General features: G+C 49.7%; 1 protein-coding gene across 3 annotated transcripts in view; it reads left to right on the top strand.

Annotated features, from left to right (window-relative positions):
• N4BP2 (NEDD4 binding protein 2) overlaps positions 1-17315 on the top strand; it is a 1530410-nt gene that overhangs the window by 1396097 nt on the left and 116998 nt on the right. For all 3 annotated transcript variants that reach the window (XM_085642232.1, XM_085642233.1, XM_085642234.1), the window contains one exon: positions 2909-3077. In XM_085642232.1, the coding sequence (XP_085498358.1) occupies positions 2909-3077 (169 nt within the window). The remainder of the gene's footprint in view (positions 1-2908; positions 3078-17315) is intronic.

Raw genomic sequence — 17315 nt, 5'->3', positions numbered from 1 at the left:
TAGTGATTCTAAATTTACAAAGTGAACAACCATTTCTTTTACTGTAAAACTGATATCTGTTTTTGCCAGTACAAATTCCGGATCATATGCGCATCAATCCACAACTGATTTTATTACTCTTAGGCCAAGCAGGAGGAGAAATATTACCTTGTTATCTATATCGAGTTACCTGTGTGTAATGCACTTTTATATGCTCCACTGTCCACAAGGGTGGACATACTGCCAAGAGGCATCTCAGGCCATGCCCCAGTCCTGTTTGGTTATGTCCCAGTCCTGCTCACCATTGAAGCTTCAAAATACTCAGACAAGGGCACTTGGAGGCTTAAGACATGGTGGATCATGGATTAAAGTCTTATGGCACGTTATGACTAATAAACCGAAGCCTGCTTTCAATATAACTAGGCATCAGTAGCCTCACCTGTGATACTTAGAGAGGCTTTCAGACCTCTACTCCGTTGGCATTGAGATTTATATCTCGTCTGAAAAAAGAGTGCTTAGAGGTAATTGCTCCCTGGAGAAATGCATACTGGAATTTGGACTTTGACTTCAAAAATTAAAGGTTCGAAAAGAAACCCTCCTAGAACAAAAGGGTACAAATGACTTTGAGATAGTTTCTAACCGAAGAGGCTAAGAACACTTTCATCCCAGTTCTGAATGTATAAACATGGAGACAAATCCAGTCAACTGTTTTGCTGACTCTGTAAGAGGTAGAACCATTATAGACATGCTAACAAAACTTTGTTCTAGGTCAGGCTCGATGCTGGTAAGAAGGAAACCTGTGACATATGCATTTATCTCCTATTTAGCTCTTCTCTACAGCTATGAATGCCACCCTTTCTTACAGGAGGCACGGACATTGGTTGTCTCAGACTAACAGTGTGGACTCAGGCTGCACAATCACAATAGACAAGGTGACTGATGCAATATCTCAACTCTGTTCTGGGAAAATTCCTTTGCTAATGGGTTCTGGTTTGAACCTTTCAAGTGCCTTTCTTCCAGATTAGCACCACACCTTAGGGACACGCTCACACAGGCATTGAGCAATGGTGAACTGCCCCTGACTTGTGAGAAGCCACCATAACAGGTCTTTTGAATTCTGGTAAGCGATCTAACTTAGTGCATCATACAGACCTTTACTGATAAACATCGAGACCAAAATAATAGCGAAAGTGTTGGGTATTCATCTCTTCCCTCGCATCCACTTTTTGATTCACCCCCGACCAAAATGGCTTCATGCTAGATCGATCTACCAGCCACAATATTGGGCATCTTTAGAATGCTACTGCTCTCTTGTTCCTCCTGAAGTGGGGGCGAGTGACTTAGGCATTCTGTGGGTAGATTTTGACAAGGTGTTTGATTCTGTGGGATGGGAGTAGCTCTTTGCAACCCTTGCATACTCAGGCTTTGGCCTGTACTTTCTTTCCTACACTCACCTTCTGTTTAAAAAAAAATATTATGGTGGATAAGGAGACTGTCGTGTGCTGCAAAGTTGTGTCGATGGACATTACCTGGATCCTTATTTACCCAAGGAAGTGCACACTCTTTTCCGATCCATCAACAATTGCCTATATGTGCTTTTCAGCCAGTTTGATTTATAAATACTAACACGTTCATGATATATGGTTTGTTTTTATTTATACCAAGCTTCATCTTTGTAGTGATATAAGAATATATTTTAGAAGAATTCATCTTCTTGTCCTTTTTGTTTGAACAACTGGTGTTAGATGCTACCTTTTTGCTGACATTTATACAGTGAAGTCTTCACCTTCTGTCCCGACAACTATAGCCATACCAATCTGACCTGTTTACAAACTTTGTCACCATTGCTCATTTCATATTGCTATCCTCTTTGAACTTATTAGACCTCAGTGGGCTTGGTGATAAATCGCTCAGCTTACACCTGTCTGAATGCTCTTTCTCATTCACCTGAGACTCCTAGATCTCAACACTCACCCAAGTTCCAGTTCACATACCACCTGGCTGCTCCATCCTAGACCCTAGCCTTTTCTCACTCTCTAACATTTCTTTCTGGGATGTTCTCCCTTCATTTGGATTCTCATGTAACCTTTATGCTGATGGTGCTCAAATCCTTGTATCTTTTCTTAACTTTTTGGTCCACCTTTAGTCTCTCATCTTGGACTGTCTCACTACATCCCATATTGGATGACTCTTGGTGACTCATGGTTAACTCCTCTAAAACTGAGGTCCAATTCTTTCTGTCACCATCAGCACCCAACTACCTTACTAGCCAAATCTACTTCGCCCTATACTCCGAAATACACCTTTTCTACCCTTACACAAATGTGCACTCTTCAAGCTCCTCACATACATGTATATAGCCCTGTACAATCTAGGCTCCTCCTACCTTAAGAGCCACATCAGTTCCCACACCCTGACCAGAAACGTCTACTCGGCTGGCTGCCTGCTCACTCATGTTCCCTGTATCCAAAGACCTAGAGCTAGCAGCATTGCTCTTTCTTGTACTTAGCTTCTAAAAGCCTAGAACGACCTCCCCCTACACATGTAAGCAGGCATCTCAGTTCTCACGTTTTCCAAGAAACTAAAGCCTGACTTTATCATTAGGCCCTGCCAGAGCCAGCACAACCCTTTCTTTCTAGCACCTGCATACCCTCCTGGTGCTAGAAACCTAAAATGTGAGATGCGCAGTATACAAATACTCATAACATAATGTATGCACATGTCAATCCTTAATGCTTAAGTCACAGTAGAAATGTAATTATCCGTGTCATGCAGCTAGTGCAGTTAATCCACGCCTTCGTTTTTGCGTAAGCAAGGTTTGGCACATGCTATTTTATTTCAAACACCAGTATTACAGGTTTCAGGTTTTTCTGCTATAGCCTCTAAAATAAACACTCAGAAATAACTCTTGCTACTTTTTATTTTCAAGGGGCATCTTCATGGAGTGAAGGTGAAGGAAGCTAACCACTTGGCGGCTTTGCAGATCTTTAATCGGGTGAATGAGTCTTTGCTGCCAGAGAACGTTTTGGATCTGCATGGACTCCATGTTGATGAAGCCATTGATCGCATGTGCCGGATTCTACAGGAGAAGGGCGAAGGTATTGGCTATCCTGCAATGCAGGCTTTTGGCACCTCGAATTTCATTTTCTCAAGTTTTTGTAGTAGAAAATCGATATGTATTTGGTAACGTCAGTAAGAGAAACATTTGATTAGCGTGGACAAATTCTGACATGATTAGTGAGGTGTAGCATCTTGAAAACCTTTACAGAAAAATTGTGTTCTTCTATGCTATTGCTATTTATCTGCAAGAGAAGGTAGACAGAATATAAATTAACACATTGTCCATCTTTGTGGTCAAAGTGCTAATTACTGTTAAACTATGTACATTACAAAATTTCTGATTTATACTTTTACCTGCAGATTCCCCACTTTTTGAATATCCCCAGGCACTAGACTGGATCCAGAAACTTAAAATAGCTCTCCCGCTGGTATTTGGTGCTGGATCCATGTTGGGGTCAAAGGTGTCTCAGACCCGGCTACCATGGTGGCCCCAGCTCCATTGCTTGCACCAGCCCCAGTGCCATTCCCGGCACTAATGCCAGCAGCCTTTCCAGCTTGCCAGGAATTTTCTCTTACCGGGTGTTGATCCAGCACAGTTCCTAGATGCCTTGACAGTATTGTACCAGAGCTCGCAGCTCCCTCTGATGCACCTATATACTCCATAGAACCATTTGGACCTCCGATACCACAATTGGGATTTCCCTTGGCACCAGTCTGCCCCAATATTGTACCATACAGTACCCATGCAGTGCTGATCAGAGTTCCTGCAGCACCACAGTATGTGCCAAAAGTTTCACTTCTGACACTGATCATGTTGGTGCCACTGGCCCATTCTCAGGGTCCTTCCCTGCAGTCTAAGTTTAAGGTGCTCTGGTACACGCATCAGACACAACAGCGCCTTATGGAAAAGGCCGGATACAGAGAGAATCTAAAAGAAACACGTTAGTTAGATTCCTCACCTTAGAATATCCCCTGGCGTCAGACTGGATCTGGAAGATTTTTGTAGCAATACCTCTTGCGCGTCGCTAGGCGTCGTGCGCCGGAATGACGTCGTCGGAGTACTTAGACGCCGCCCTCGCGCGCTGACGTCAGTTCTTCTTTTTTGCGCGCCAGTAAGTGCCGATCCGGGAGAGCTACCCCTTTAGTCAATTTTTGACTAACTTTTTCTACTCTTTTTGGTCACTTTCGACTCTGGTGCCGGTAGGATGCCTGGTTTCAAGGCCTGCGACGACTGTCACCGACTGATGTCGGTGACCGATCATCACCGCCGGTGCCTGTACTGCTTGGGCCTCGACCACAACGCGGAGTCGTGCTCCGATTGTATGGCCCTGACTTCGAAAGCTAGGCGGGAGCGGTCCCGCCAGCTTCTCGAGCTTCGCCACTCTGCTCCACGCCCCTCTCGATCCCGGTCCAGGAGGAGGTCCAAGGATCGGTCGCGGAGCCGCACTCGACATCGTCGCTCGTCTGGCTCGAAGTCTTCGGGTAAGTCGAAGCGCTCTAAGAAGTCCAAGAGGCGACACCGCTCTTCGGACTCCCCTCGCCGGTCGCGCGACTCGGCCGAGGGTCCGGGTGGTTCCACCCCCGCGGCGCCGCAGGCGCCGCGCAAATCCCCATACCCGCCGGTCCCTGGGATTGATGCGACGCCGACGGAGGTCAGTGCCTTCCTCTCGGCCATGAGGAGCCTGGCCCCGCCGTCAACGCCCGCTGGCGCGCCTTCGGGCCCCGCGGACTCGACTGGGTGACCTCGCGTGCCGGCGGCTCCGTTGGAGGCTCCGGCCTGACGCCGCAGGTCCCCGAGGGACCCGAGCCTGGGCCCCCGTCGACGCCGGTCGACCTCATCAAGCCTCCTCCGCCGGCGCCGACACCGGTACCACCCCCGACTCCGGTCGACGTCGATTCCCGGTTCAGCCCCTGTCCGGTCCCGACGCCGATACGGCGCTGCCCGACGCCGCATCCGACGCCGCTAGAGACAAATATTGTCTATCGACCGGCTCCGATCATTCCTCCTGTATACCAGGAATCGGATGACGGGGGTGAATGGGAGGGGTCTGAGGACCCTATGGCCCTTCAGGGGCAACTTTCTCAGGACTGGGCAGATGAACTGGGGGAGGCCAGTGGATTGGATACCTCATTGGACACTGGATTCATCTCTCCTCCGACTGTGGCTTCGGAGGAGGGTGCAGCTTTTTCTGTAGTGCTGCGCAAGGTGGCCGCGGCTCTCGGGCTTGAGCTGCCTGCCGTGGCTGTGAGGACTAACATCCTCACTGAGGTGCTTCAGTCTGCCGCATGCTCCACTGAGCCTCTGCTGCAATTCAATGAGGCCCTCACTGACGTTCTGCAGGACACCTGGTCCAAGCCCTCCACAGTCCCTCCTGTGGATAGGAACGTTGCCAGGCACCACCGCCCTGCTCCGGGCGACCCCAGTTTTCTGTCCCAACACTCCACCCCCGAGAGTCTGGTTATCCAGGCCTCTACCTCCCAATCCTCCTTCCCGTCCGCTCCTCCGGACCGGGATTCCAAGAGACTGGAACAGTTCGGTAAGAAGCTGTTCTCCTCACTCAGTTTGGGCCTGCGGTCTTTAAACACCGCCTGTCTCTTGGACCGTTATTCCCACTCTCTGTGGGATACGGTGGAGGACGTGCTGCCACTGTGCCCGGAGGAGGCCCGGGCGCGGCTTTCCTCGGCTCTGGCCGATGGGAGAGATGCAGCGCGCCATGCAATCCGATGTGGACTCGACACTACGGACTCGCTGGGTAGGGCGATTTCTACCACGGTGGCGCTTCGACGTCACGCCTGGCTGCGGTCCACGTCCTTTTCAGGGGATGTTCAGAGTACACTCATGGACATGCCTTTTGATGGCGCTCGCCTTTTTGGTGAGAAAGCGGACAGTGCGCTGGCTCGCTTCAAGGACTCCCGGGCTACAGCCATGTCCTTGGGCCTCTCGGCCCCGTGGCCACAAACTTCCGCTTTTCGCTCCTTTCGTGGCGAAGGAAGGGGCACCTCCTCACGTCCGCCTAGCCACCGGCCGCAGAACCAGCCTGTACGCGGTCGCGGACGTGGTTTCAGCCGAGGCGGTACTGGAGGACGACGCGGTCAGTCCACATCCACCCCGGCAGCATCCGCCTCATAGCCTTCCTAGTCCGAGCTTTCAGGCCCATTCCTCGCCAGTGGGAGGCCGGGTTCGCCATCACCTGCTCCACTGGCGTACCATTACTTCGGACAGGTGGGTGCTGCAAATCGTCCGAAGGGGCTACTCCCTCCCCTTCGAGACGACCCCTCCAGCCATGCCACCGCAGCACCACCGTATCTCGGAGGATCATTTGAATCTTCTGCAAGAGGAAGTTTCGGCCCTCTTGGCCAAAGAGGCCGTTGAGCGCGTTCCGAGCCCAGAAGTAGGTCGTGGTTGTTATTCCCACTACTTTCTGGTTCCCAAGAAGAGCAAAGGAGGACCACGCCCTATCTTGGACCTCAGGAACGTCAATGCCTTCCTCCGGAAGGAACGGTTCAAAATGTTGACTTTGGCTCAGGTTCTAGCTGCCCTAGACCCTGGAGACTGGATGGTAGCGTTGGACTTGCAGGACGCTTATTTCCATATCCCCGTCCTGCCGGCCCACCGGCGTTCCCTGCGGTTCACGGTGGGTCAGGAGCACTTTCAGTTCACCGTGCTCCCCTTCGGCCTTACCAGTGCCCCTCGGGTGTTCACGAAAGTGATGGCGGTGGTCGCAGCTCATCTGCGCAGATCAGGGGTTCCAGTCTTCCCCTATCTCGACGACTGGTTGTTAAAGGCGGGCTCGCCCCAGACAGTCGTCTCCCACCTCCAGACTACGGCGGATCTCCTGCATTTGCTGGGGTTTTCCATCAACGTGCCGAAGTCACACCTGAGCCCCTCTCAGAAGCTCCTCTTCATCGGAGCGGTTCTCGATTCGGCGCAGTTCCGGGTTCATCCACCGGAACAGCGGGTCCGGGATATACAGGCCCTGATTCCCATCTTTCGGCCTCTATCCTCGGTTTCGGTCAGGCTAGTGTTGCGGCTTCTGGGGCTGATGGCCTCCTGCATCCTACTAGTGCATCACGCCAGGCGGCGCATGCGGGCTCTGCAGTGGGACCTGAAGTTTCAGTGGGCCCAGCATCACGGCAACCTGTCCGACCATGTCTTGATCTCGGAGGGCACTGCACAGCAGTTGCAGTGGTGGCTCACGGACCGTGATTGGGTCACAGGCAGGAGCATCTCCCTACCCCTACCGGAGCATGTCGTAGTGACGGATGCGTCCCTCCTGGGATGGGGTGGCCATATGGGAGAGGCGGAGATCAGAGGCCTCTGGTCTCCGGCGTAGTCTCGCCTCCACATCAACTTGTTGGAGCTGAGGGCGATCCGACTTGCACTGAAAGCCTTCCTTCCCTCTGTCCGGGGAAGTGTCGTGCAGGTGTTCACGGACAACACCACCGCCATGTGGTATTGCAACAAACAGGGCGGGGTGGGGTCGTGGACCCTTTGTCAGGAGGCTCTGCACCTCTGGACGTGGCTGGGACATCAGGGCATCACCCTGGTGGTTCAACATCTGGTGGGCTCTCTGAACGCCAGAGCAGACGAACTCAGCCGCCGGTGCATGATGGATCACGAATGGCGCCTGAGCTCCGAGGTGGCGCAAGGTCTCTTTCAGCAGTGGGGAGAGCCTTGGTTAGATCTATTCGCCACCGACGAGAACGCGCAATGTCAGCAGTTCTGCGCGTTGGAATTTCCAAGGCGACGCTTTTCGTCGCGAGTGGAGTTGCGGTCTGTTGTACGCCTTTCCGCCTATGCCACTTCTGCCCAGAGTGCTGAAGAAGATCAGGCGCGACCGGGCCCAAGTCATCTTGGTGGCTCCGGATTGGGCACGAAGGTACTGGTATCCCGAGCTACTCAGTATGTTGACCGATCCTCCGATACGTCTGCCCCTTCGGGAGGATCTTCTGTCGCAGCAGCAGGGGACAGTCCTCCACCCGAACCTGTCCAGCCTCCACCTCCATGCGTGGAGATTGAGCGGCGGCAGTTGATGCCATTTGACTTGCCTCCTGAAGTCTGTGATGTCATTCTGGCAGCCAGGCGTCCCTCCACAAAGACGGTATACGCCTGCCGGTGGAACAAGTTTGTGGCATGGTGCACAGCAAAGGCTGTGGATCCCCTTTCCGCCCCTCTTTCTGAGGTTCTCCTCTTTCTTCGTTCTTTGGCCCGGCAGGGCTCTGCCCTAGGCACCTTGAAAGGTTATCTTGCTGCCATCTCTGCCTTCTTACGGCTTCCTGATTAGCCCTCTCTTTTCAAGTCCCCTGTAGTGTCACGCTTTCTTAAAGGCATTACTCACACGTTCCCTCCTGTCCCTTTCGTAATGCCTCAGTGGGACTTGAATCTTGTCTTAACATTCCTGATGTGCGCTCCCTTTGAGCCTCTTCACAATTGTCCCCTTCGTCTTCTAACTCTTAAGACTGCTTTCCTGGTAGCCATCACCTCGGCTAGACGGGTGAGTGAGCTCTAGGCTCTATCGTCAAAGCCTCCTTTTCTATCTGTTCATCCGGACAAGGTTGTCCTTCGGCCTCGTCCTTCCTTTCTGCCGAAAGTGGTGACCCCCTTTCATCTTGGGCAATCTGTCACCTTGCCCACCTTCTTTCCGCCTCCGCATCCTTCCAAAGAGGAAGAGCGGCTCCACCGTCTGGACCCAAAACGTGCGCTCTCCTTTTATTTGGGCCGCACCAAACAGTTCCGAGTGGACGACCAGCTTTTCGTTGGCTACGTGGGTGCAAAGAAGGGAAAAGCTGTACACAAACGGACCATCTCCCGGTGGGTCGTTTTGTGTATAAAAATCTGTTATTCCTTGGCAAAAAAGGACCCTCCTGTTGGGCTGCGAGCCCATTCTACTCGGGCCACGGCGGCTACTACTGCTTTGGGACGGGGAGTCCCTTTGCAGGATATCTGTCAGGCGGCGACGTGGGCTTCGCTGCACACGTTTGCCAGGCATTATTGCCTAGACAGCCAAGTCCGGAGGGATGGCTTCTTTGGCCGTTCTGTCCTCCAGGACTTTCTGGTGTGATCTTGGTTCGCAGACCCACCACCGGGGTTGGTATTGCTTGGGTATTTATTCTAAGGTGAAGAATCTAACTAACGTGTTTCTTTCAGATGAACAAGTTACTTACCTTCGGTAACGATGTATCTGTAAGAAACATTAGTTAGTTAGATTCCTCACCGACCCACCCATCCTCCCCGTTCTGCGAACTGACATCTAGGGTTAAGGTTATTCCTTACAGGGCCCTAGATTTTTTGGCACCAGTGTCAGTCTCTTGCATGGCTCTGCGTTCCTGGCGCGGAAAGCTATGTACAAGAACTGACGTCAGCGCGCGAGGGCGGCGTCTAAGTACTCCGACAACGTCATTCCGGCGCACGACGCCAACGACGGACGCGGAGCCGCAGACGACGCCTAGCGACGCGCAAGGGGTATTGCTACAAAAATCTTCTGGATCCAGTCTGACGCCTGGGGATATTCTAAGGTGAGGAATCTAACTAACTAATGTTTCTTACAGATACATTGTTGCCGAAGGTAAGTAACTTGTTCGTATCCACCTTGGTCCTTATCCTCGAAAGGAGTGTTGGCTAACCATAGAAGACCGTTTCAGACTCTGACCCGAGCCACAAACCGTCCTTCATGACTATAATGACAGCAACGAGGCAGCCATATTTCTGCCTGCTGGTGATTCAGACAAAGCTTTTTGGCACTTCAAAATGCCAGCATATTAGACACTTCGCCTGATGTGGACATGGAATTCATTTCAGGGCCAGCACCCTAGGAGGTTGCTTCCTTTTTTGCAGTCTTGAGGAAGACAGAGAAATTATACACATGTGCTGCGTGAATTGATGGCCATGTTAGTGCCATGTTTGCTCAACTTTACAGAGGTGGTCGTGGAGGGCAAGATGCATCCCAGCAAATACTCGGGTAGAGTCTGGACATGGTTGACTCTATGGCCAGGGCCATTAGAATTTCTGTGGTACTAGAACAGATTGCTTGGCTGCATGCCATGGGCTTTTAAGGTGATGTGCACACCACCTTAATGGACATGATATTTGATGTTTCTGTCTTTTTGGGGGCAAGGCAGGTACAGCCCTAGATCAATTTAAGACCGGAAGAGCAACTGCCAGGTCTTTGGACCTGGCATCACCTGCTTGTGAGTTTCACAGGCAGTAGAGGACATTTCTTCTGTACTGCAAGTAAACTTTCTTTTTGTCAGCGAAAACCCTCCCAACCCATCCAGCATTCTAACCAGTTCTTTAGGTAGTACTAGCGCTGTGACAACCCTTTGGGTAGACAAGCCCACCTATCCTTCTCTTCGTCCTCCCCCCCCTGCCCCACCAGGATGGTTACTTTAGTTCCCTCTTGAAGGAACACACATAGCTAATTGGGGGTAAGGCGGTGTTGATTTTTCTTCAGGCCTGGAAGGCCATTACGATGAACCAGTGGACCTTGCAGTAAGTAGAAGATGAACATGGCCTTCCATTTCAGAATATCCATCCTCCTGAGGTCTTGAGTCTGAAGATCACTTTGCGTTCTTTCGTAAGGGAGCTTTTGTTCTAGTCATTACGGCACATGAGTACTTTCTGTTGGTGCCGCTGTAGTCAGTGGTTCTATGACGGTGGCGATCTGTTTGACAACATTAAAACCTCTCCAGGTACTGATGGATTTTCCTCAGTAGTCCGAAAAGGAGAACCTGGTACAAGAGAACCCCTTTTGGCCACCAACATCAGCAATGGACAAAGTAGTGATGTACACTTTGACTCTTGGAATGGGTGCACATCTAGAGGTACTGGAGATCAGATGACTGTGGTCTTCGGAGGAGCAGGTATTACAAATCAGTCTGCTAGTGTTAATTCATAATTAGCCTTGCATAATGATAACAGAAGGTTCTGATGGATACTTTTAAATGCCAATTCTTCCAGGTGCCAGATTTGATCCAGATAATTCTTCTGCACTGCTCCCACTCCCCTAATCGGTTGTGTAGCCCTTTGTGACTTATATTGCCCTGGAAATGTCAGAGCAGACCGCATATGAGTGCCACTCCTGTTCTGACATCAGTTTCTTTCTTTCTTCACCCTTGCATGAAGATCTGGATGTCAGTGACTCCTAAATCTTTTCAGCGTGCTAGACAACTATGTACTCACCCGGAAACAACAGGATTTAAGTTGTTCAGATACTGCAGGAAGCAGATGTTGATCATGGAGCTTCACAAAGTATGTCTGTGGTGCTTGGGCTCTTTGCATGATTGTAACTGGTGTGACAAGTGTGCCCTCACCCACCCTAAGACCATTTAGGGCTAGGAGCAGAAACTCTACTGTATAAGGAAATGAGCATTTCCTGGGAGTTACTGACTAAGAAGGGGGGAAGGGGAAGAACAGGTCTTTCTTCGAAATGCCCTCACACACCCCAAGGGATGTCATGCTTCATCATTTGGGCATTTGCCCCTCGTCAGGCCGGCGCTGCAATGCCTGACGGGCTCCCGAAACCGGGGCTCTTTATCGGGGATCTTTTGAAGAAGCCGTATGGGTGCGTGTGGGTGTGAGGGCTGGGTAGTGCACAAGGAGTGAGGTAAGTAAAAAAGGTATAGAGCCGTCCTACTTAATTCAAATTTTAATTATTGAGGTAGCTCCAGCCTTATTAAAATTATGTAGAAGCCCTGTATAGGAATGATGTTCCGTGAGGGCTAATCAAGCGTGGATGTGGTCAACATGTTTCGTGCCCCAGCTGCCCCAGAAGGGGTCAATGGCACTTTGTCAGGACCAAATTGAAAGTGTGAGGTGAGTGCACTACCGTTTAGCAAACTTCGAATTTTTCTAACGTTACCAATGCAGAAGCGTTAGCCATCAAAACACTAGCCAATGATGCTTCCATAACCATCAAGGAAGCAGATAAAGGCGGTGCCATAGTTATTATGGCCAGCACAGACTACCGGACGGAATGTCTACGCCAATTACAGAACACTAACTACTATACACCACTAACTACAGATCCCACGCCACGCCTCTCTACCAAAATAAGTTCAATGGTCACAGCGGCACTTAACCAAGGATGGATTTCTAAAAACGAAGCTGAGTTTTTAGTGAATACTAACCCAAGACTACCCTACTTTTACACACTGCCTAAAATTCACAAAGGGGTCTCCCCACCTCGTGGGAGACCTATTGTGTCTGGCTTAGGGTCCCTTTTGGAACCATTATCCAAATTTTAGTCTCCCCGTCCTTCTCCTCTAGGCTGGCTGTATTCAGCCCCTTTATAGCACCAGTCAGTTTATTTCCGGATTACGGTCCACTACGATCCGTCTTGTTTAATAATTTTTTGACAACACACATGTGCATAGTGACGGTCGTTCATAGAGAACCTCACCAACTATTACGACTGATTGGATGAATATAATTGGTTCCTCTATTTAGTCACATGAGACCGCCCATATTCCGATCACGCTGCACTGGGTCCTTTGCCAATCAACCACCCCTGGCACCTTGTCGTTGATATAGTCACGACGTATCGACCCCGTCCACCTTCACCCACTGGCCGGACCTTGAGATTATACAGTGAATTCACTTTTAAACATCACTTGTGTGCTTTTTACCTTATCACCCTCCAGTGCATGTATTGTATGCCTATAGGCTGGTCTAACCGCTGGTTGTGTTTCTCTTTTCCTTGTTTTTATTCCCCCCTTATCTCCCTTCTCCCACAGGTCTCTCTACATCCCAGTACCAGTTCCTAATTAATTTCCCCCTACCGTTTCTAGCAACTAGTGCTAAACGGTAGTGCACTCACCTCACACTTTCAATTTGGTTTTGACGAAGTGCCATTGACCCCTTCTGGGGCAGCTGGGGCACGAAACATGTTGACCACATGCACGCTTGATTAACCCTCACGGAACATCATTCCTATACAGGGCTTCTACATAATTTTAATAAGGCTGGAGCTACCTCAATAATTAAAATTTGTATTAAGTAGGACGGCTCTATACCTTTTTTACTTACCTCACTCCTTGTGCACTACCCAGCCCTCACACCCACACGCACCCATACGGCTTCTTCAAAAGATCCCCGATAAAGAGCCCCGGTTTCGGGAGCCCGTCAGGCATTGCAGCGCCGGCCTGACGAGGGGCAAATGCCCAAATGATGAAGCATGACATCCCTTGGGGTGTGAGGGCATTTCGAAGAAAGACCTGTTCTTCCCCTTCCCCCCTTCTTAGTCAGTAACTCCCAGGAACTGCTCATTTCCTTATACAGTACTTCCTTGGTGCCTACGAGCAGGACCTCATAAACTTGGCTCCGTGTCCCTCTTTGGTTTAAAAGCAGAAACTCTACATCACTGAACTCAAGAAGAGGTTGTGGTTGAAACACAAGTTCCTCCCATGTTAACAGGCCCTGCCATGGTCCTGATCTCTAAGCTAAGTCTCCTTGTATGTCCATGTTGATGTCTCGGCATAAACAAGCCAAGCGGGGCCTTCAGTCAATCGAAGTCTAATGGGAAGGTGCAAGGGCAGCAAGATACAGAGCACACTCCTCCAAGGTCTTCTGAACCTTAACTGATAATGCAGTTGATCTTGGCACTCCATGAGTTTCCTGGGCCGTCATCAACACCACAGCAAATAGCAGCTTTCAGGGAGCCTATGCTCCATAGCTTTGGTGGGGATCTGACTCCCTCCGGTGCACTGCAGGCTCCTCTGAGCCGTAGAGATCGACAGTCAGACTTCCGCTGGTGGGTCCGCACTAGACACCATCTGTTCCTGCAGGACCTGTTACCTGGCTCTTATCGACTCTTGCACTGAATTCTACATGGTGCCAACATCCATGCTGGTTCTTTACATACTGCAAAAAGAACTATTGATGAAGAGAATGCAGAACAATGTCATACATACACCCCAGTACAGAGATCTGGGCCTAAATCCATCGTTTTTTTGCTCACCATTCCATTCCAGTTTGGACTCAGCCATATGCAAATCAGTCTTGACCCTGTACCCAATGGGAACAGTCCAGCCCGAACTGCCAGGCCAGGTTCTCCCTGGACTGGAAACAAGCATCCTAGGACCGGTTTCGGGGTTTCACCCCTCTTCAGCCAGGATAGCTTGATTCCAGTGGCATGGAGAGCATGGGACTCACGTCTGAGCATACCCGTCCCACTTGAGGTGACAAATGCAAAAACAACTATTGATGGACAGAATGCAGAACAATGTCATACATTCACGCCAGTACAGAGATCTGGGCCTAAATCCATCGTTTTTTTGCTCACCATGCCATTCCAGTTTGGACCCAGCCATATGCAAATCAGTCTTGACCCTGTGCCCAATGGGAACAGTCCAGCCCGAACTCCCAGGCCACATACTGATACCGGCACCAACTCTGCTAGCACTGATCGATGAGCCAATACTGGCACCAATCTCTCACCCCGAACTGAAGTTTGCCTGATTCAGATCTGTGTCTCACTATGAGATCACAGAAGCTCAATCACTGGTCATACATCTAGATTCCAGTCCTTTTCTTCTGTCCAAATGTTTGTACCAACAGGCAATTCATTCTATTGTTTTTGGTATTCATTCTGAGCCAGTGCAAGTAACACCCATTGTCTCTCCCCTCAAGACACCGATACTGATGAGGAAGTGAGTAGATTCCTCCCACATCATTTTATTGAGAATTCATTGTATATAGACTTACAGAATTCCAGTGGGCTTCATACATCTCCTGACACTGAGCTATACTCACCACGAACAGAAGAAAGCACTTGGCTTGCACTGTAATTTGGAGGACAGCTGAAGCACTACAATTGCAGCTGCCCTCTATAGAGACAAAAATGAATGTATTTACTGAAATTCTTTAACCACAGGCAGCTTCATCTGAGCTGTTACTACTACTTAACAATGCCCTTACTGATGCCCTCTGGCCATATGATCTAAGCCACCCTCATATCTGCCAGTCAGTGACATCTTGCTTGGTGAATTAGACCGACCCCCTGTGACGCATATTTCCTAAAAAACTATCTGACACCAGACTGATTGTCCAGCTTTAATGAGTAAGATTAATCCATATTTTTTTCTGACCAACTGTCCAGCAGTCTAGGACTTGGATCTTTTAATGTAGTGGGAAGGTTCAGCCATGCACTATAAGACATTGCCAGCACCATCTTGCTGGCTATCCCGGAGAACCTCTGGTGCTCACTAGTCCAAGCTAACCGGTAGGTCTGGCCGCCCCAAGTATGTGCTCTGAGCTGGCCAGGACAATACGGAATGCATCAGCAGAGCTATTGCCACCAGTATTGTGTTTGGGAGGTATACCTGAATGTGGTCAACTGGGTTTTCTGGCGATGTGTAGTTTTTCTTGATGGACCTTCATAGGCCTCAAGCAATTTGGGGAAATTGCTGATTTGGCGCTTGAATGATTCCAGAATAGTCGCTCCACAGCACGATCCTTCAAGCTGTTGACATCAGCTAAGTAATACACCACGGATAGAGGATATTCAATGCTCCTCCAATGGGATATCTTACAGACAATGCCAGCCTCTCGTACTTGTACAGCAACAATCAAATCAGTCCTTTCGAGGCCCAGATGTGGCACTGGCAGACACCGTTCAGACTATCCCAGCAGCCGTCCTCCAATTCCTCCTCCCCTGCTGCAGAAAAGTGGAGATCTAAAATGGCATTTACTACCCTGCTGGGGGATCCATCACATCATACAGGTGGGTCTTATAAATTGTTCAAAGGAGCTATGTCCTGCACTTCAATTCCTCCCACTTTCCCACCCTCACTTTCCTCCCAAGCTGGAGCAACTTTTGACGGAGCACTCCACAATTCTGATGCAGGAAGACAACTGTCTGTTGTCCAAGGATTCTATTGTACGGATGCCGAACTCCGAGAAGAAAGGAGAATGCTACCTCCTTAATCCGAAGTGCATTGGGAACCTTAGGTCTGTTTTGGAACTCTGCCTGCTAAACACCTTTCGAAGGAAGGACATATTCCAAAGCTCACTCGGGCTCAGATTCTGTCTGTGCTGGACCCAGCAGACTAGGTGGCATTCTGGTTCTTGCCGGACATGAATTTCTATATACCCATCCTGCAGTCCCACAGATGCTACCTGCAGTTCAAGTGAGGCCAGGAACAGTTGCAGTTCACTGTGTTCCCCTTTGGCCTTACCTTGGTGCCTTGGCTGCCCACAAAAGTAACTGTGATATCGCTGCACATCTTCAGAGGTGTGGGTACTGTTTTTTTGTACCTCAATGATTGGCTTCTAAAGGCAGACTCATCTCAGTGAGTCAGAGGCCACCTTTGGAATACAGAGGAACTCTTGACATCTTTGTGTTCCACCATCTACCACCCGAATTCCCATCTGAGTCCCGTGCAGAAACTTCCATTCATTGGAGCAATTCTGGATACTGTGGCAGGACCACCGGAAAATCTTCCTGGTCACCAACCACCTCGTGGGGGTCTCTTAATTCCATAGCAGATGAAATGAGCAGACATAATCTGGCAGGCTATGAGTGTTGTTTTTCATCCTGAGGTGGGGTAGGGCAACTTCGGTTCACTGGGGTACACCCTGGCTAGATCTATTCATCATCATCAAAGATGTGCAGTTTCAACATTACTGTGTGTTGGAATTTCTGCCTAGGTGCTAATTAGAAGACGCGTTCCAGATTAAATGGATGGGCGGCCTCCTGTATGTAATTAACAATGCTATATCTCCTGCCTCAGGGTTTGAGGAAGATCAAGAGTGACTAGGACGAAGTTATTCTTATCACTCTGGACTGGGCCAGGAGGGTGTGCTATCTAGTGCTCCTGAGCCTGGGCGCATTTCCTCTGATGAGGCTTCCACCTCAGAAGGACCTCCTGTCTCAGCACAGAGCAGGATCCTACATCTGAGTCTCCACGATCTACTCCTCTGTGCTTCAATATTGAATAGCAGCTGAATACATTTACCTTGCTGACTAAAGTGGTTGATGTTATCGTTGCGACCAAATGCCTGTCCATGAAGTCTATGTATGCTGGACGTTCAACAAACTTGTGGTCTGGTTTGGTGTCCCAAACACCAACCCCTTCAAAGCAAAACTTTCTAATGTTCTTTTGTTTGTTCTTTCATTAGCCTAGCAAGGCCTTGCTGGGGTCAAATCAGCCCTTGAGACATTCTGTATTTACCTGACCAATAGTCTTTGTTCAAGTGATTGATTGTGAAGCTCTTTATAAGGGGTTTGATTAGCAGGTTTCCCCAAGCCATTTGTTGTGCCACAAATGGATCTGATCTT

Source organism: Triturus cristatus, chromosome 2_2 (assembly GCF_964204655.1).
Source record: "Triturus cristatus chromosome 2_2, aTriCri1.1, whole genome shotgun sequence".
In the NCBI taxonomy this organism is placed as follows: Eukaryota; Metazoa; Chordata; class Amphibia; order Caudata; family Salamandridae; genus Triturus; species Triturus cristatus.
Note: the sequence above shows the minus strand (reverse complement) of the source record. Positions and strands in the feature narration are given on the sequence as shown.